The 20,546-nt window shown below is 40.7% G+C and overlaps 1 protein-coding gene and 1 long non-coding RNA gene across 4 annotated transcripts in view; one reads left to right on the forward strand and one right to left on the reverse strand.

Moving 5' to 3' along the window:
• On the forward strand, positions 1 to 18,889 carry LOC146762015 (uncharacterized). 2 transcript variants are annotated; one of them, XR_014942856.1, is made up of 2 exons: positions 1 to 9,345; positions 18,154 to 18,889. It is a non-coding gene; the product is annotated as an uncharacterized LOC146762015 (long non-coding RNA). The 2 variants fall into 2 exon arrangements; XR_014942857.1 differs by lacking the exon at positions 18,154 to 18,889 and adding an exon at positions 9,439 to 13,284.
• Positions 12,400 to 20,546, reverse strand: part of SRD5A1 (steroid 5 alpha-reductase 1) — a 16,886-nt gene continuing 8,739 nt past the window's right edge. For both annotated transcript variants that reach the window (XM_085537933.1, XM_015854373.3), the window contains 3 exons: positions 17,247 to 17,348; positions 15,551 to 15,701; positions 12,400 to 14,342 (listed from right to left, as the gene is read on the reverse strand). In XM_085537933.1, the coding sequence (XP_085394059.1) occupies positions 14,276 to 14,342; positions 15,551 to 15,701; positions 17,247 to 17,348 (320 nt within the window). In that variant the 3' untranslated portion in view covers positions 12,400 to 14,275. The remainder of the gene's footprint in view (positions 14,343 to 15,550; positions 15,702 to 17,246; positions 17,349 to 20,546) is intronic.

Genomic DNA, 20,546 nt, shown 5'->3' on the forward strand with positions numbered 1-20,546 from the left:
CGGGAAGGGGGGGGGAACAGAAGGACGTTGGGAAGACTGCCCGCTGTACAGCGCGCATGCGTGTCCCGAGGGGGCTTCGGAAGGGTTCGGGAGCACTCGGGGAGGGGAGGGTGATGCGTATGCGCGGAGCGGCCCTCACAGAATCACAGAGTGACCCGGGTTGGAAGGGACCTCAAGGATCATGTAGTTCCAACCCCCCTGCCTGGCAGGGCCACCAAACATACACATTTACTAGATAGGGCCCTCCCGTAGCCGGGGGTGATTGGTCGCCAAGTGTAGCTCTGGGCGAGGGGAGGGTTGTTAGGCAGTGTGCTGAGCCGCCGAGCTTCTATTGGGAACGGAAAGTGATAGTGCTCCAGAGTTTATTGTCAAAGAACTAAGTGGAGCGAGGGATGGGACGGACAGGAGGAGGAAGCAGGACTCGTTTGTTAGCAGAGAATATTATCTGCAAAAGTGATGCTTGTTATCGTGGCATTTGATACAGCTGCGTTCTCTAGCTTAAGCTTGAGGGAAAGAGAAACTGACAGGATGAGAATCAATCATAGAATCATAGAACACTTAGAGTTGGAAGGGACCTCTGAAGGCCATCTAGTCCAACTGGAGGCTCACTTGATTTTGGAAATCAAGCAGCCACTATTTGGGTCTTAAGAAACAGATCTGTTTTCAGGAAAAAAGCCATGCAAACTACACTTAGAAGCACACGACCAACTAACCAAAACCAAACCACCTGAAAGAAACGTTGATCTTCTTTCATGTAGAAGCACCTTCACCACAATTCCCACCTAATGAAACCGTGCTGCTCTTCTGACTTGATAGATCAACCAGGTGGACAGTTAAACAGCACATACTACAGTTGCTTTGAGTCCTTGGCTTTACAGTTCACCTTCCTAAAGGGATTTAGATAGTTTTGTTTTGCTTTTTACTTAACTTGGAGACACACTAACAGGGCCCTCAACTTTGCCTTTCTTATATGCATACCATAAGAAAGAAACCACAGAATTATACTGTCTCCTTTTATCCTCTAGTACCTCACGTTCTTGTCTCCATGATGGCCCAGATTTAGTAAGAGGGTTCCAGGACCAGCAGTATTTCCCCACAATAACTCCTGGGTTGGGAGGCACTATAGGTACTTTGTGGATCCACTCTGAAATATTGAGAAGACCAGGAGAGCCCAGGCCTTAACCTTTACAGCTCCGTGTAGGTAGAGATCACAACTTCAAGCTGCCATGTCCGTGCTAAATATCTCCAGTCCCAATAGAGTTTTGGAAGGGCCAGGCTATTTCCCAAGGTAGCCACAATCTTCTCAGAAAGGTTTGCTTCTCGTTGCTTTTAACTTCTCATGTATTCCTTATTTCTGACATTATAGTCATGTTTTATCGATGGATTCAAGCCAGCAAATACCATGTTCATGTATTAGAAGACATAGGGTGAAAGTCTGGGGCACAGCCTACTCAGAATTTATAACTTACTCCACATTGTAAGAATGAAAAAGAATGTAATATGAAGAAGAAATAACTATCCTCTGAGAAATGGGTAAGGGGTGGTGTGTTAATAGACCAGTTTACTCATGTATTTCACTATGATTTTTTGAAGCTTGCAGCAGATCAGTGAAGTATCTCTGCAGAAGAGAAGACATTACATGCTATTCTTTCAAAGTGTTCAGCCTGTGAAGCAGTAAGAGCCAATGGCTTCTTGTGATACAAGGACAAGGGAAATTATCACTGTCTACTGTCAGGTCTTGCTTTCCTGTTCCTAATATATCCATTAAGAAATCTAAATACATCCTTTTTGCTTCAGTTATTTAAAACTAGCTTGTATCCATAATGTAATCTCACATATAACAAACAAATCTCACATTAATACCATAACCTGTTATTAAGGCAGGAGGACAAATTGAACGTCCGTCCTGCTATTTGTGTTTCTTCTGATCAAAAAAGGGAGTGCCCTCCCATTCTTTCCCCCATTTTGGCGCACTGAGGATGATTTTGGAACTAAATGCAAGTGAACTTAATTGAGCTAGATTTTTTAATTAATATAATTAATTATGTTGTTAATACCTACATTTACAAGGCAATTGCACTCTGAAAAATAATCTCACTTGGTATTATGGCCCATAATACATATTAGCCTTCCATCTGTGCATAATGATTTGTCACTTTGCAGCCAAAGTAATTGTTCTTGCTAAAATTCTGCTCGGAGAGATTCAATCAAAATCAGAGCTTGGAACATAACTTGGTTGTGAATCCAGTGCTAAGCGTTACAATTCAGAGTCCTCTTTTGGATGTTTAAAAGTAAAGTGACTATAAAAGAATTTATGAGATCTACTGACTTACAAAATACTTGCAAGTCCGTGTTAAATAATTAAGTAGGAGAGGAGGAAAGGAAAGGTGGGAAGGAAACGAGGGAAAAAAACACACACTAGTTTTCTGTGTCAATCAAAAGGTTTTATAGACTATATGAAAAACAGGTAATCAAGGAAAAGATGTTTTTTCCTTAAAATAAGGCATTCCCTGTAAAGGTAGTGAGAATTTCCTTTGCAAGAGCTGATTTTTAAAAATACTGGTTCATTTTAATTCACTTGTCCTTTCATGAATGAAACTGCCCACTGAAGTCTCAGAAGGTGTGAATGTGAGATACTGTGACTGTGAGAAATGTTTGTGCTTTTTTTTTGTAAGATCTTCCTTCCCACTGATGAACTTGTGAGGACCTGGATAATGAGAAGATTCTAATCTCAGAAGGCAGAATGCCTTGCTTGCTGTGAGGAGTTCAAATGGTCTATTCAGTTTATTAACACTGTACTAAAATGCCTCATACTAGCATTGCCTGCCTTATGCCAGTAACACGCTGTTCTAGATTTGCTTCAGTTTCTTTAAGGTAATATTTAAAGGGAATAGCCCGAGTCATATGATTAATGACTAAAAATATAGTTTCATTACTTCAGAGGCCATTTAATTAATCTGTTATAAATTGTTTTAATCTGGCTGCTTTTCACAGGAAACACAACCACAGCTCTCTTTTGAATGACGCTTCTATTTCAGTTTTAGATTCAGCCAAATACGTCTTTGATTTGGCAACATGGACAGTGCTGGAGTATTTGGTAACCTTGTGGTTGATGACTTTTGTGTCATAATGAGCACAATTCCAACTGTGTGAATACTTCATATAGTTTGGTAAATAATGGCAATTGAGTTGAATACCTCCATGGAACATGCTAGGCAGTGTTGCCCAATGCTTGCTATTAATCTGTTTTGAAACAAACACTGAACACTCTGAACTCATTAACACAGATGAAGGCAGGTTGTGTCTCATGCCTCTAATATGCCTCAGTTTACACCCCTGGAAATGGTAAAATGCTCATATATCACGCCCTTGTGATTCAACCTTAATGCCCTTCTCTGAAGTTGGCAGTTGCCACAGGTGTGATTCCAACAGGCCAGTGCAGGGGTTGAGAAGTGACCAACAAGTTCTCCAATAGTTCACATTCTCCAGCATCACTCCAGGACTTTGGCCCATATGACCTTAATTTTGGCCATCCACAGTCTTGCTTCAGGGCTCTGATGCTTTGCATCCTTCATGCTCACCAGCTCTACTCTCCTTCTTAGCCTTTGCAGACTACAGCACAGTATGGATGAAGAAGGACCAGGAACAACTTTCAGCACTACTTCTGGCCAGATGTATCTGCTGAAGAGATTAAAAAGGGCAATCCACAGTTTCTGGCTAGATCGGAGCATGAGAAAAGGCTGTCCAGCCAAGGGGGTGCATCCTTACCTAACCTGTGACCTTCAGAGTGTTCTAGTTACCAGGAGAAAGTGTTGAGGAGGAGGTAAGGGGAGATAGTTTCCTTAGCTCTACTCTGTACTATTGCCATGTTTTTCTTCTGTAAATACATTTATGGACATGAGGAACTGGGCTTGTTTAGCTTGGAGAAGAGAGAGCTCCAGGGAGACCTCACTGTGGTCTTCCAGTTCTTGAAGGGAGCATATAAACAGAAGGGGGAATGGCTGTTTACATGGGTGAATAGTGATAGAACTAAAGGGAATTAAGAGGTTTAGGTTAGATATTAGAAGGAAGCTTTTCACACAGGGGTGGTGATGCACTGGAACAGGTTGCCCAAGGAGGCTGTGGATGCCCCATCCCTGCAGGCATTCAAGGCCAGGCTGGATGTGGCTCTGGGCAGCCTGGTCTGGTGGTTGGCGACCCTGCACATAGCAGGAGGATTGAAATGAGATGATCTTTGAGGTCCTTTTCAACCCAGGCCATTCTACAATTCTATGATTCTATGACATGAGAGAAGTCATACAGTTTTAATTTCTCAGACTGAGCTGATCAAAGTTTCCTTACAAGGCATGAGTTGGGGCATTATTGCATTCTGTTCTGTCCTCTAAAAACCCAGCTTTTTACCTTCTTCAGAATGGCTTCTTCCCATTAAAAAATGCCTGGCGCAAGTAACCCTGAACAGCCTAAAATCAAGTTGCCTTTTCCTCCTTAAATCTACTTTGTTCAGTCCTTCCTCTCTTGGCTCAGTGTCCTTTTCTGATGAATGCTGAGCGTCAGCCAAATTTAGGGTGTTGAGGCGCAGTCAGCAGTGAATTAAGCTGCAGAGGCTGAAACAGCTGTCAACCATGAGCCGTCCCTTCTTCGTACTCTGTCTTCCCCCAGTCTTACAAAGGAAGCCAGCCTTGTGTCAGAGAATCTGAACAGATGATAAATCAACTGGTGAACAGCTGCAGCTTCTAGTCAGGCATGTTCGTACACAAGAAAACCCTTTTCTAGCTTCCTACATTACATAGCTGGTGGCAAATGGAGAGAGCATGGGAGGCAGTTCACAAGCAGTTCAATTACAGTTGCAATCATGGTGGCATCTTGAGGGAGAGAGTTTGCATTAACAGATGGGTTTGATTCTTGCCTCACCACTGATGTTTAATGCTGGATGTGTAACGACACATCTTGCTGGAACTCCATCTTTGAGAGCTTTTGCTATAAGCACAATGTATAGATTTGCCTTATTACAACAGAAGTGAGATAAATGCGTAACCAATATACCCTCTTTATATTACCCACTTAATATTACTTATTAATATATTTGGGGCTTTAATGAAGATTACTTTCAAAATGCTGCTTTATTAGGAAAACTTATCTTGATTTATTACACAGCAGTTACATACCTAACATGAGGGTTTTTTTATAGTTTTCTGTGACAAAAATATTTATTTATTCTGCTCTAAGGCTGGTGTAGCCAATTTTTTCACCTGTTCTTACACTCCATTTCATCTCTCTTCCTTGCCTTAAGAAAGTTTGGAGATATACAGATTATGCAGGGTTTGTTTTTTAACTGGGAGATTAAGAATTCCTGTCTTTAAGATTTGTCAAAGTTCTTAAGAGTTGTATGAAAAAAGATGGTCTGTCTTCGTGTCTTGGTTAATCGAGTGTCCCGCAGGGAGTTACTTTTGTAAGAATAATCTGCCATTGAATGACAGATTGAGAGAACTCCTTAAGGAGACACTGTTGAAAGTTTATTGCAATGAATTCTTGGAACTCACCAGGGTTCCTCTCTTACTCCTAATTGCATTCTACAAAGACCCAAGATCATCTGTACGTTGTCATTCTCTGGGTGTTTACTTAGAGACAGCTGACAGCTGTGTGGATCCTGGAAAGAACAACAGATCCTGCTTCAGACTTGCTGGTAGGAAAAGAATCCGAAAGTAATGCATTCCTCCTGGGAACAGTATTACAGTGAAAATGCTTACCCTCACATGAGTTTATTTGCTTAAAAAAAACACCCAAAAAGTGCAAGGATGTACCAGACAATCTATGAGAGAACTGAGATTTGTTTAGTGGGAATGTGCCCTTGAGCCTTCATCTGCCATGTTAACATGGCACCAAAGAGGGCACCAACTGCTTCAGTATTGACTCCAGAGGAATTAATTATGTACAGCAGGATGGCTATGGAAAGAATTAACAAAAAATTACGTGAAAGATGCAGCTCAGTTTTATTAGCACTCAAGCTAGATCAAAGCCATACTTATCTTGTAAAGATTTCAAGAAACTAATTGATTTCATGCAGGCAGCTGCCTATTTTTCATTTGTTAACCCTGCCCACTCATCTTCATCTATAGGTAGCACATGTACATACCTATATGTTTTTGCTCTCTAAATAGAAACTGCACCCTTCCAGTATGCTTCCCTCTCACTAAGTACATCTGTGTCCTGCATCTCCACCTTCAAAGCTATAATGTTCAACTGTTCTTGGGTCACAGTTAAATCACTATGACATCTCAGGAAGATTTCCAGAAGAGAAACAGCTTGATGCCAGTATAAAAGTGCCGACATGAGCCGTATTAACATTGGCCTATGGATAAGTGATCAGGGAAGTACAGAAGATCAAAGGAGAGCAAAAATTTTTGGCAGGGTTTCTAAATGACAATAATATATAGCAGCTGTAGGATAGATTAGATAGGGACTGATGAGAATGAGGAGAACAAAGGAGATGGCGTGTGCAGATGGAGGTGCTGGCCAGGTGGCCATGCAGATGGACTCATCTGTTAGCACACACCTTTGCATTTTCTCTTTGAAGAAGCTGAAGTCAAGGCCAGGAATTGCCCCAGACTCAGACACCTCTCCTCCAAACTTCCTAACAGCACTCCTGCTTTCTTGCACCAAATCCTTCCAGCTCAACACTGGAACCAGGTAGCCCATTTACAGCTTCCTCTGCCTCACTCGAGTCACAGTAAACAGCCTTACCATCATTCTTTCCAGTGCATGGACAGTCTGTGATGAGAGATCCCATGGCCTCCTTGTAATGGCAGTGTCTATGGATATCATCAGTGAGCATCCCAGATACTTGCAATAGCATTCTCTCCTCTGCAGCCATATGAACTAAATTAAGGAGGCTGTTCATAGTATCAGTGTCCAATCTCAGAAAGCATCAACTCTACAATAAATCTGTGTTCTACCAATCTACCAGTGGGATACTCTTTCCTTGGAGAAAATGGCCTGATGTTGACTGAAGCCAGAGAGCGGGTAGATTGCACACTCTTTCTGCTTACAGAAAGAAGTGTGCTCAGCATTATTTTTCTTTTGGTGGAGTGGGAAGCTACATGGAGATCCTTCTCAGATCTGGAAACAGGTTCATCTGAAGAGAAGGCAGGTGTGCTGTGGGCTGGCTTGGAACCTGGAGAGGCAGGCTCTCCATCACTGGGCTGTAGCTGTTTCCTCATTCAGAGCTGACTGGTAATACCTATGAAGTGCATCCCAGGTGATTTCTCCTAAGGTTGTGACAGACAGGGTTCCTAACAAATATTTTTATTAGACAGTGGCCAGGTTGATCTGCTCCCTTGACCACATAGTCAGGTGACAGCCATTAACACAGTGTAACCTTGGAGGACTGTGCAAAATTCTCATAACCCAGCTGAATTGTGGCTACCAGTGCTGAGGGTTGAGATTTGTGCTGCCTATGAGTCTTGTGTGATGGGAGAAAACACTAGAACGAAATGCATGGAATTAATAACTCCCGTGCAGTCTTTGACTCTAACTTGCTCAGTTCATCTAACATGAGTTAGGAGGGGTTCAATCAGACTGACTACGCAGACAACTCCATAGAAATGATTCTGAGCGTAAAGCCATCCCATAAAGCCATACTGTCCTTTCCAGCTGCACACATGTTCTACTACTGTCTCTTGATTGTTCTGATCCTTAACTTAACCATGAGAACAATACACAGTGCCAGCCCATACTCCATATTACCTGTAGGGATTTCTCAGGAGTGCCATTGGAGAAATCCACAGCTGACTTGGCTGTGAAGTACAGACCACTTCAGAATCATCCCTTGCATTGTTTCCTTCAGGAATGGAGAGAGCAACAGTGATGAGGATATGTGCACAACTGCTGTCCTGAGGATGTGGAATCCACCTTTTTAATTTTTTGCTCTGTATTTCTTACTGCTGCACTCTATTTTCTGCATCTCTGTGACAAGGGAAATCTGAGTGCAGATGTTTCTTGTTGACGACAGTGTGATAGTGCATAATACACACCTAGTCTGTCCGTAAAAGTACGATTGCTTGGTGCTTGTTGATCTGCTAGTTGGTGGCTCAGGCACAGGGCTATCAGACAGGGTACAAGTGCTTTTCTAGGTACTTCAGTGTAGTTCATGTCATCTAGAGGATAAGCAACGCTGCCTCAGCTTTCCACACAGCTGCTAAAACTATTTATTGTAGTATATACTGCGTGATGTTATTGTTCACTGGACCTGATCCAAACTGCCATGTTTGTTTTGGCCACATGGAACCCAGCAAGAATTATGGACAAAACGTTTGCGTCTCACAGAAATTACCTCTGCAGTTACTCACAAGAGTGAAGCAATGGTCTCTGATGTCTCAGGGCAAATCTCTTCAATCACCCAGGAAGCTGTCGTATCAGATCTGCTATCACAAAATATTTATGGTGTACAGTAGGAAAGATGAAATCTCTTCTGGATAATGTAGGGCTCTGGATGAGTGCCCAGCCTTGCTGCCAAACAGCTGGCCTTGCTGCTAGAGCAGAAAGTAGAAAAAGGAAGCATATTTCTCTGGAGGAATGTGCATGAAGGTTAACATAGGTAAGAGTCCTCATTCCCACAGACCAAAATTACCTGGAGACCTCACTAACATCCGTTCCAAATTCCTGTTGGAGAGCCCTTAACAAAATCAGAGTATTTCAAATGAAAGCTCATTCAAAGGCTACCATTCAAAATGACCATGGAGGCACAAATCCTTGTATGCTCGCAGGCTGAAAAGTACAGCGTTATTGAGCCTCTGTGAATAATGAGAGCTGTGCTATGTTTTCTATTTTTTCCCTTTCCAACCCAAGCAATTCCATGACTGATTACTTCTAATCCTGAGAAAGCATTTGTGTGATTCACGTATGTTTGTTTTTACCACCTGGCCTCTCTCATTTGCATTTCTGTCTGAATTGGAAGACCAACTTGCTCAGCCTGCACATGCATGTGCCACTCAGCATCATGGTTACTTTTAATCATGACAATTCCACTTCCAGTAGGTTGAGAGAGAAGTGAAATTCCTTGTGTGAACATCAGGCAATAATAATTTCTGTACAAACGGTTGTGAAGTGTAGATTTGGTGTTTACATCTTTGTTTCAGATCACTGTGAAAAATATATATTTCGCTGAAAGGAAACCAACTTGGGGCAAAAATATACCATTGAAGGTAGATTTTGTCAAGAAATGGGACATTCAAGATAAAGGAGCACAATGAGTGATTTCCAATAGCTGGTATCCAACAACTCCTCTTCATCCAGATCAACCAAAATGTGGGAACAGGATAAGGCTGTTGGTGCTGTCTGTGTTTGCAGGTGAGCTGAGTGTACCTGTTTATGCTGTCTGACGTGGCCAGCTATGTGTGTATGTATGTGTTGCAGTTGGCTGTTTGTGTGTGTACTTAACAGAAACACAAGCACAGTGCTGCAACTGGTTGGACCTAAGGCTGTGAAGCTGTGGCAAACCCACCTCTGCTGGATTTGGCAATCCCTGGCATGTAAAAGTCTGTTACGCTCACATTTCATCATGCATTCATAGATGTCTGTCTACAAATAATGCTTATGCATGCAGTCATCCTGTATCCCATGCAGAACTGTGCATTTCTTCTTACTTGACTTCACCAGGTTTCTGTTTCTCAGTCCTCCGGCTTCTCAAAATCCCTCTGAGTTGGAGCTCTGCTGCTTGTCATTTCAGCCACTCTCTCATAATTTGTGTCATCGGCAGATTTGCTGGGAGTTGCACTGTTCTTCACCATTCAGGTCATTACTGAAAATACTGAACAATGTGGGAACCATCCAGCAGTTGGATATTGAGTTGGCTACTGTCCGGTGGGCCTGGCCAACCAGCTGCTTCCACACAACTGACAAAATTCATTTCTTTAGTAAATACTCAGCTTCTAAACAAGAACGCCGGGGAAGGTGTCTACCTCCCCAGAGTCAGTGTGTCCTCACTTGATGCCATTGGGCTAGGAGGCTCATCTGAGCAGTATTTAAAGCCTCTTTTGTTCCCTGTTCAGCTCCAGCACTATGGAGATCAAGGTACTACTTCTCCCAAGCCCTTTGCAGTTACTGACACATTAAGACAAAAACAGGAACGCACACAGACGCATGACTTCCTGGGAGCTGCTAAAATACTCTAAATGGCAGAGCCAAGTCAGGGATAGCTTTTGTCTCTGGCTTTCATCATTGTTACGCATCATTAGGACTGAAAATGGAGTTCCACAAAACAGCCTCCCATTCCATCCTCTCCAACTCACTCACCCAACTGCACAGGAACATTGCAGACTTTGTTTTCTTCCTTGACACTTCTCATTGCCAACTAAAATAACTGATAGCATTTAGCAGCATTGAACAACTGACATAGCTCTCTACTACTGATATGTTGGTGCTTGTTCTGGGATGTGTTCTTGTCTGCCTCTGTTGTCCACACGGCAGAAACTGAACTAGAGAAGGGGACCACCCTCACAGCTGCTACTGTGACTTGCCATATTTGCTCTAGGCTGTGCTCTCTAGGAACTGGGAGCTGTGGTGCAATAGGTAGCCAGTTAATCTGCATCTGTGCACTGCCCTGATGAAGCAACTCAAAACTGTATTTGACTGGATTTCACATCTAACAGAAGTTAGATAATGCAGTTTACGTTTCTAGTTAGCACTGTATTAATGCAGGCACAATGTGGTGGAAGATGACATTATTGCTTGATGGAAAATAAAGCATAGTTTGTGATCTGCACTGTTACCTATTTTTTTTTTCTTTTTTATAAATCTCTTTTGATATGTATATGAAATAAGAACATCCAAGAAAATTAGCAGGATTAACGTTGAGATACACAGACTCCATATTACTTATGGACTAACAGCAGCTCTGTATGCTCTGAAGTTCAGCTACCCTTTTCACACAGAGAGTGGTTACGCACTGGAACAGGTTGCCCATGGATGTTGTGGATGCCCCATCCCTGAAGGCATTCAAGGCCAGGCTGGATGTGGCTCTGGGCAGCCTGGTCTGGTGGTTGGTGACCCTGCACATAGCAGGGGGTTGAAACTGGATGATCACTGTGGTCCTTTTCAACCCAGGCCATTCTATGATGCTATGATACAGGAGCAAATAATAATACGTTTTGCAAATAACTTGACTATATTGAACAAGAAGAGAACACTATTGTGGTGGCAATTCATCTAAGCGTAAAGAATTAAGAAAGTATGTACAACTACTTCACTTTTATGGACTTCTGCTAGTAATCCTTTTAAAAGTAGTAATTAGTCAAGGCTTGAAATGTCTCCCTTCCAAAATATTGTGTAACAGTTTCAGTTTAAGAAAACTGCTGAATACGATCGACTTTTGCCCACAAGCGCAATGCAGTTGTTTTACTGCACAATTCTATGTTTAAAAACTTGCACAAACTCTTGTTTCATCAGCAGCAAATAGATATGAAGGAAAGCTGAGAGCAACAGGAATTTGGGCTTCTCAGTGGGGCTCCTTTCAGAGCCACCTTCATACCAGTGTACACCCTGGCTCCACATGGCATCCAGTTCTTGCTCACCTGCATTAAACTAGGCTTTAGTGGAAGCACTGGGAAGGGAAGCACTGTTATATGCAAATATACAACATCAGTTACATACTTTGTTTTATATAAGTTTATAATGAATATCTTTATATAGAAATTTATCTTGTGATTTCGACATGAGTGGGGTTTTTTTGGTGGTGTTTTTTTGTTGTTGTTGATGTTTTTAATGTTTATGGTTCAGTTCATGTAGCAGTTATTCCAAAATACAACTTCACTACTACAGTCCTCAAGACCTCATTTGCGATAATAAGCTCACAGGTACAAAAGCCTTGGCCACCCTCCACAGGTTAGAACAAGGACTGCTAACAGAAAAGTAATCAAGCCAGATGCCACAAACTGTTTCTGTTAGTAAGGGAACTCTGGGAAAGATGCAGGTGATGTGAGTAGAGATGTCTGTTAGAAACTGTGATATCTATTTACTACCTAATATAGAACATACGCATTGCCTCCTTCTGGAAATAGCGAACCAGAATTCATTTTCACACTGTGTTTTCTTTCAAGAAAGCCCCATCAATATCATATTCTCTCACAGACAGATAAATTCTGTCAAAAATCCTGAAAAGGGAGGAGAGTACAAGTAGAATATTACAAACAAAAAAGGAATAGCATTCAAATAAAAGGTCTAGAATTTGCTCAGAATGATTGTGTAATTTTCACCAGCAGTGTTCACCTTGCTGTGTTGTATGGTATGTGAGAACAAACTGCCTCAAATACAGTTCTGTACTGCAGTTGTGGCAGGTTACAGCAGTGTAATTAGAACATTAAAAACAAAAACAAACAAACAAAAAAACCAAACGGAAGATTGTTCTTTGTTTACATTTTCTTTTTAATATTCCAGTTAACTAGAACAACAGTAATCGCCTCGGAGGACCACGTGTCTCAGATCTCCATTCTGCTACCGGCAAACCAGAAATCAACACTGAGCAAAATAAACTAAACTCTTAATCACTATAAATATTTAGCAGCATAAAATCAGAGCAAAACTGATGCATCAGTAGAAATTTCTCATGAGCTACAACAGAAGACTACCACCTACAAACAGCTGCGCGTCTCTTGAATCTTTACCTTTTCATTACAGGGAGTAAAACAAGGAGGGATTACAGATTAAATCACTGTAGCCAAGTCATTTTTTACTGGTTGTTTGTCCCGTTAGTGCTTTTTTAGCTAAACCCAAAAATGCAAATATTATTTCACCGTAAACCACACAAGTACTTAAACACTTAGATTAGATGTTGATGCATTTTGCCCTTCTAAAAGGGATACTGATAGCTGGAATGTTTAGATATCAATATTTAAGAACTGCCACAAGGATGCAATAGGGCTTACAAATACCTGGACATATCAGACAGCTTCCTGGGTGTTGGAAGAGTGTTATTGGTCATAATCGCTATGAGGAGCAGCTGACAGTCTGATGGCTCAGCTGTTGGGCAAATTATCATAGCAACGTGAATAACAATTTTGCTCCCCTCTTTCCTCTAACTATTTCAGTCAATAATAATAGAATGTGTTACACTTCTTTATATCCCTGAATAAACCCATAATGATAGCCAATGCTTCAGTGCATTAAGTACTGTATAAGCTGTGCAAAGGAGAGCAGTTAGTAACCAAACTTCTGTTAAGCAGAAGTCTGGGTAGCAAAGCACTTTTTCATCACCTATTCCCTGCATATATTTAAAATATATGTAAAAAATAATTAAGGCAAAAATTCTTCCCTTGCAACACTTTGGTTTCTCTGATAGTAGAGTAATTCATACAAAAAAAAAAAAAGAAAAAAAAAAAAGAAAAGAATTTTGAGCTCCAAACAAAGCTTAATGGGATAATGGAAAACTCAATGTTTAGTGAAATTATATTACCAATATACCAATATTACCAAAGATTTTTTAAAAAACTATATAGTAAGCAAAATCTACAGAACATTAAAAAGAACCATCAACCGTGCTAGACTGTATTAAGCATCCCTAATAAATAATGTCCTCTAGAGTAATATGGAGCTGAAAACATACACTGAGTATTATTTGAGATGGTTATGAAGTTTGAGAGGCAGATGTTTAAAGTCAATCTGTTATTTGGGAAAGGCACTGGTATAGCTATCAATGCGAACAGCATTAACATCTCTGTTTTGTTCATATCTGCACAGTAGTGCAGAGAGGATGAAGAACATCTTTCGTCTCACAGTAACTATATTCATTTAATGTCTTTGGTCTGCATTTGATCTCCTGGAAATGGAGGGCAAAGGGAAGAAAGAATGAGAAAGGCGATCAAATCAGTCCCATGGGTTTATGCAGACAAGTAGAAGGCTGAATACATCAGCCAAACTGTACACTGAGAGTGACTGTGTCATAGCACAATCCTCAGATGAGAACACCAGAAAACTGTAGGCTGAACCTGAAGCATTAGAAATCCTGTACAATAGTTTATATGGTATGAATCCAGATGTCTTGTCCTATGTACTCACAATAGTCATGTGCCACTGCAAAAGCACTTCTGTTCCTGTTCACCATGCCCACTGAGTTAAGGGTTCTAATTACAAGGAAAAGTAGTAATTAATAGCACAGATACAAAGGCTTTGTCACAGTGGTAGGAGAACATTAGCTGGGTAACACTCATGAAGTGTTACTTGTTCCAAGAAGTAACCATTTAAAAATGGTGTTACCATCAGAACCTGATGGCATTTAAATAACAGACTAATATACAAATGGAATCACAATTTTTCTATTCTTTGGGTAGTCTTCAAATTTCTCAAGGTACCACCTGAAAAAAAAAAGTACAAATCTGTTGGGTATTGCATCTTCAAAATACTTTCAAGGAAATTAAGTAAAAGCGCAATGCATTCAAATTAATCAAGACTGCAGAACCTGACTGGGTCCTTCCTCACCACTTGGGCTGCCTAGGAAGAGGACACCAGGCCCTGTTATTTCTGGGAGTACTGGGAGACCTAAGATAATAGAGCAAAAACCACAAAGAAAATGTAGTTCCTTCCAGCGGGGATGCAATGGCCTCATGCCAGACTGCGGACTAGAGACTAACTAATTAGGTACCGGCTCTGCACAAAAGGGCAAGGACATTCTAGTGGACAGGGTGAACACTGAGTTCAGCATGATGGATCCTTGCTGTGACAACAGCTAGCTGCACACATGTATAGAGTGTGTTTAACATGTATAGAGCCCCAAGTTAAGGCAAATGCTTATTCACCACCATTCAGCAGTCAATAAACCATATCTAGTTTACCGCATCCAATTTTGGGCTTTCAGTATGCCCAAAAACTCATGAAAAGTTCAGTAGATGGCCATTTAGACAGCTGTGTAGCTGGAACATACAATACACAAGGAAGGGCTGAATTAATTAGATTTGCTCAGCTTGGAGAAAAGAAGTTTAAATGGGGCATTTAATTGCAGTCACCCACTAACCACAGAGGTATTAGAGAGAAGACAGAGCCAGATCCCTCTTGGAGTGCACAGAAAATGGTCAAGAGGTAGGGATAAAAGCTGCACCGTGAAACAGGAATAAGGAAACAGATATAAGGAAACAGCCAGACATAGGGAAAAAGAATTATTCCCTACGTGAATGGCAAAGCACTCAAACAAGATATTATTCCTCAGAGATGCTAGATGCTTTGTCCTCAGAAGGACTCTAAACTCATCTGTATGAAGCCCTGGGCAACCTGGTATAGCAGTGAGGTTACGAGCAGGTCAGACTAGGTCTTCACAGGTCCAGCATGAACTACTTTCATTTAATGAATAGCCATTATGTTGACCACCTCATTGTATGTTCTGTGCTTATGCTTAACTACCCTACTGAAATCTTGTCGTGTTTAATACTGCTCAGAGTTCTTTCTCATTCTCCGCAGCAGTGGCAGCTTTTCATTAGACTTGTTCTGCAACATCTCTGTGGTATCATTTAAGAAGTGGAAATGAAGTGTGGTATAGAGACAACAGAAATTCTAAGACACAAACACTTACTGGTGGTGTTGCTTTGCTCTTGAACTCAAAATGAATAGCGTACATAGTGCAAATGCAAGGCTTTCAATAGTGCAGCAGGCAAGGGCAAATCCAAGCCATTCCAGGATCTCTCCAAAGAAGTTGGCTCCACTGACATATTCAAACATTCCCCCTAAAGGCAGAAAGGGCAGAATTACTTTAAAAGCACCTGAATCGAGGAGATCTTTGATAGTATTTTTATTGCATGTCTAAGATCGTCTATATCATTAGTGTCTCTTCATATATTTTTAAAGCAGTAGAAACAGTGTTTTGCAGTTCAGGCTGTACTACATAGGATTGCTTCAGGCTTCATTCTTATCCAGCTCCATTTATCCTTTAGAAATCATAGGAAAAAGCCAATATACTTATTAACAGAAGTGATTTCATGCCTCCATAAATAGTTATTTACAGGGATATCAAGCTGGCACTGACCATCAACTGCACGTTATTATTATTATTATTATTATTATTATTTATTAATAAACAGAAATAAAAAAAAATAAGCCCTTTAGTCTCATAAAATACTCCTATGGTTCATTAGCATACAATACTTCAGTAAACTGGAGAAATGAAACAGCTCAGGTCAATGATGAAAAATATTATTTAAAATTCAAGTTGCAAATAGCTTAAGATGTGTTGCCCTTCTGTTCTTGCATCCTGTCAGGCCTAGAGAAAGGTCTTAGCTACAGGTGCTTCAGCACTGACCCTCACAAAATAAAGATTATCAGTTTGTGTTAAGTAAGTATATTTTACAGCCAATTAGGCATAAACAGTCAGTGCTCACCCGATGGGAGTGTTATAAAAGTAAGAACTTTCACCCTGATTCCAAAGTTAGCATACAAACTGACATCACAGCCAGCACCGTGCCAAATGTGACCAAACAAGCAAATATTTGCCAGCTGTAATAAAGGACATGCTTTGAACTTGCTCTAATTATCTTGCTGACAGAACAGAAGCAGAATTCCAGAGCTTAATTTGGATAAGTAATATCAGAAAACCAACTTCTCTTGATCAAGCAGCAAAGAATATCTTATTTCCTTCTGAACATTTCACACCGTGCTAGTATTCATTTGCAATAGATGCAGTCCAAGTGCCCATGTAAAGATAAAGTTATCTTCTTTGTGGAAAAAATAATACGAACTCTAAGAAACCATTTCCTATGGTAGAACAACTGCTATTACAAGTTTCTTCTCAAATCATAAATTATTGCCTCTAAAAAGATAACACCAAGCTTTAGAAGGTCACATTTACAGATTGGAATATCTATTTATGTTGGAAGACACTTCTTGAGGTCGCCTAATGCAGCTCCACCCTGTTCAAGCAGGGTCAGCTAAAGCTGGAAGCCTAGAAGTCCGGTCAGGTCTTCAGCATCTCCAAAGATGGAAACTGCACAGTCTCCCTGGGCAATCTGCTCTAAAGTCTTTGACCACCCTCACATTTAGAAATACATAGAATTGTGAGTTCACATAGGATTTCATGTGTTTTAATCTGTGTCTGTTGCCTTTTTGCCTGTCAGCAGGCACTACTAAGAACCCAGCTCCTTTATCTTCATTGCCTCTCATCAGGTATTTATATACATTGATAAGATTTATATACATTGATAAGTATTTTCTTCTCCAGGTTGAACAGTCCCAGTACTCCTCATGAAAAAATGTGTCTTTTGCTATATATTTATTACCTCTTGGTATCTTGTAACCAGTTTCTCCAGGTTTTCTCAGATTTCTAAGGATATGATCAGAATGAATATTGATTACCATGCCAATCAGCCACCCCAGGAAACCTGAAAAGAAATATACAAAATATTAGTACACTGAGTTAAAATAATCAGAAAAAGTAATAGGTAACATATTAGGCATGTTACCTCAAAGCAGTAGTAATATAGTAATGTAAAACAACATAAGCAGTTCCAGTGACTCTATGGACAATCCCAGTCTCGCAATGAGCTCTTGAGTAAATAAGGCTCATAATAATCAACCAATCTCTTGACCAAAACACTATTTTAAGTATAAAGTGTTATTCTTGGGTTGCTAGACAAATATAAGCACGTATTTATGTGTATGTGTGCATACATACACACAGGTATTATGTATATCTTCTAACTTCTGTATAACCAAACATATCAAAATTTTAAAGAACATGGAAAACTGGTCACTCTTATTCCTAGTAAAATGACACACCTCAGACTTCCTTGTAAATGAAATCATGCAGACTGTTTTGTAATTAACAGGAATGGAAAAATACAGTAGATTCTGATGCAAGACTAATAAAGATAATGTCATCATGCTCTCAGAAGCTTAGGGTAGGGACTTGCTAAGCCTAGCACTGCTGAGCATTAACAAACACTGAGCTTGAAATTATTTGTAATTATCTGTAATCTAAACCAGAAATTTATTCTAAGATAACTGCAACAGATAATGAGTGCTAACACCCAGCTTTCATAAAACTGTGGGTAGTTTCAGGCACCACAATATAGGAAAGACACGAGGCCATTAAAGAGCATCCAAAGGAGGGCCACAGAGAAGAGGAGATGTATGAGGATCAGCTGAGGTTCCTTGTTTTGATTTTTTTGCTGTCTTTTTTTACAGGCCAGAGAAGAAGAGGATAAGGGAAGTCCTCATGGAGGCCTACAGCTTCCTTAGGTTCTCCACCAGAAACTGGTTGGGCACTGGAACGAGCTCACCAGGGCACTAGCCACCTCCCCATGCTGCTGGAGTTCAAGAACTATTTATTAGACAATACTCTCAAACATGGGTTTTGGCTTTTAGGTGGTCCCATGTGGAACAAGGAGTTGGACTCAATGGTCATTATGGGGCCCTTCTAAAACAAGATATTCTGTGACTTACTGTGAAGGTGAAATAAAGTGTTGAGAGAGGCAGACAAACAGAGCAATATTCTCTAAAGATTTGATAATTCTACAACCAAATACTGCTCACATTCAATGATCCACAGAACAAAGACAACTGATTTCAGAGTTGCTTGTTGCTTTAGTTGTGACCTAGCTTCTACCACATACAAGACAGAAAAACAGGAAAAAGCATGCTCAGGTTAGCACTTAATTGGGATTTTTTTCCCCCCAATATTTGACTTGCCTTGAGTGTGATTGATGATACTAGCAAAAGGGATAAAGAAAATGGCTAGTATACAGTAAAAACATGTATTAACCTCATTAAAAGGTTATGTTAAACAGCTCTAAGTTGTTTGGAAGTTGAACCATCTGAACAGAAACTAACTGAAACTGAGGAGCCTGACAGGCTTATCATTAAGAAAACAAAAACCAAGCACAACCACATCTTAGTCAAAGCGTATAACTGCGGGGGGGGGGGGGGGAAACCTTCTTTTTCTTTTTTTAATTTTTTAAGTTGTTAGTGTATCAATCTTATCAGTGTATCTGGTCTGATAAGTTAATCCCCACAAACCTCAAAGGCCTCCATGAGGGCAAATGCTAGCCTTCAGATGCTTCACACAGCTGTTGGAATCTATTTTACAAGATCAAAGACCATTTGCTTGTGCTTGCTTTATGCACATGCCATTCATTAAAAGATCCGCCAACGTTTTAATTCAGTAACAAGAGTAATTAACAGGCTGCTACCGCTGAAGCTACTGGGGAACAGAAGCTGTTAGCAGCTTTCTTAGCAATATACTGTTTCTACAAAGTTTCATTTGTAACCACAAATTAATCTGCAAACCTTTTGAAAGCCAGCTTGAAACAAGCACCCCTTAGCACTAAAATACTGGCCAAATTAGATGTACCATCTTCCAGTTCTAACTCACCAACAGGCCTATAAAGTCCAGTGAGAAAAATTCTGAGGAACTATCCATTTATACCTTGCAGCATGCTGCTTTGAAGGGAAAGGAAACACCTACAGTCAGACCAGACCTTTCCATACTGTATCTGTATGGGAAATTGGTAATCACAGCCTGAACCTCTGATTAATCTGCTGACACAAGTGTTGGGTCAGCTGTGGGAGCATAGAGGAGGGTAATTGAGCTGTGCTCCTGAAGGGGTGGAGCTTGACTCCACCTCCTCTAGACCTCATTTAAGGGCTGACCACCACTAAGGCAGCATCTCTTGGAGACTGCTCCTTGGTGGAGATTGCCTCAGCATTTCCAAGTGAAGGCATCTGTATCGGTGAGGTTTTCCCTTATAAATAACCTTTTGAATATCTGTTACCATCTTTGTATCTTTCCATCTTATAGTATCTAAACAAAGTTTTGGGAAAGTTACATTCTAATCATCTTAACGATAGCAAAATGGACTTCACATTAACTACAAAGAGGCTGTTTCTCTTCCAGGCTTAGATGCAAACAGGCACCAATCAACTCATCTTTATTGAGTGAAAATACAGAACCATTCTTCCTGTTACCTTGTGGAACACAGTTGCCAGTAAGGGGATGAATGCTGATCCTTCAGATTCAGACCTTGCAGCACAAGGGCTGCTCTAAAAGCAAAGCCTTTTTATTATGTGGTTCATGACATCAAAGACAGATATTGGTGGCATGGCAGTAGAGGCTGAACCTTCCCATCAATATTCCATTACATTTTGTTGTTGTGCAATGTATGGCAGCAGAGGGGCAGTATGACAGAATGATGTCTAACATGGGAGCGCATGTGGAGCAAAAGTTTGTCCATTAACTCCTCCATGCAGAAAAAGCTGCACCCACTGACATGCAGCTGCACTTGCTGAATGGTCCCGGAGACCAAACAGAGGACGTGTTCACAGTGAGGGATGGGTGGTGTATTTCAGCAGGGGTGACAGCACATTACCTCTGCTGGGGTACATTGTTATAAGCACGTCATGCAGGCTCTTGTTTGCTGCTGGCAAAAAAAAAAAATAAATGCACAGCTAATGGTGGTGACTGGGTTGGAAAATACTGTTTTGTAGCTGAGAATTTGCTTTATCAAAGTATATATCAAGTAGTATTCCTTTGCTACTCAGGAAAGTTGCCACCCTCTGGGAAAGAATGTTATTGGCTGTGA

This window comes from Coturnix japonica, chromosome 2, assembly GCF_054131305.1.
Source record: "Coturnix japonica strain WE chromosome 2, WE-NBRP24, whole genome shotgun sequence".
Classification (NCBI taxonomy): Eukaryota; Metazoa; Chordata; class Aves; order Galliformes; family Phasianidae; genus Coturnix; species Coturnix japonica.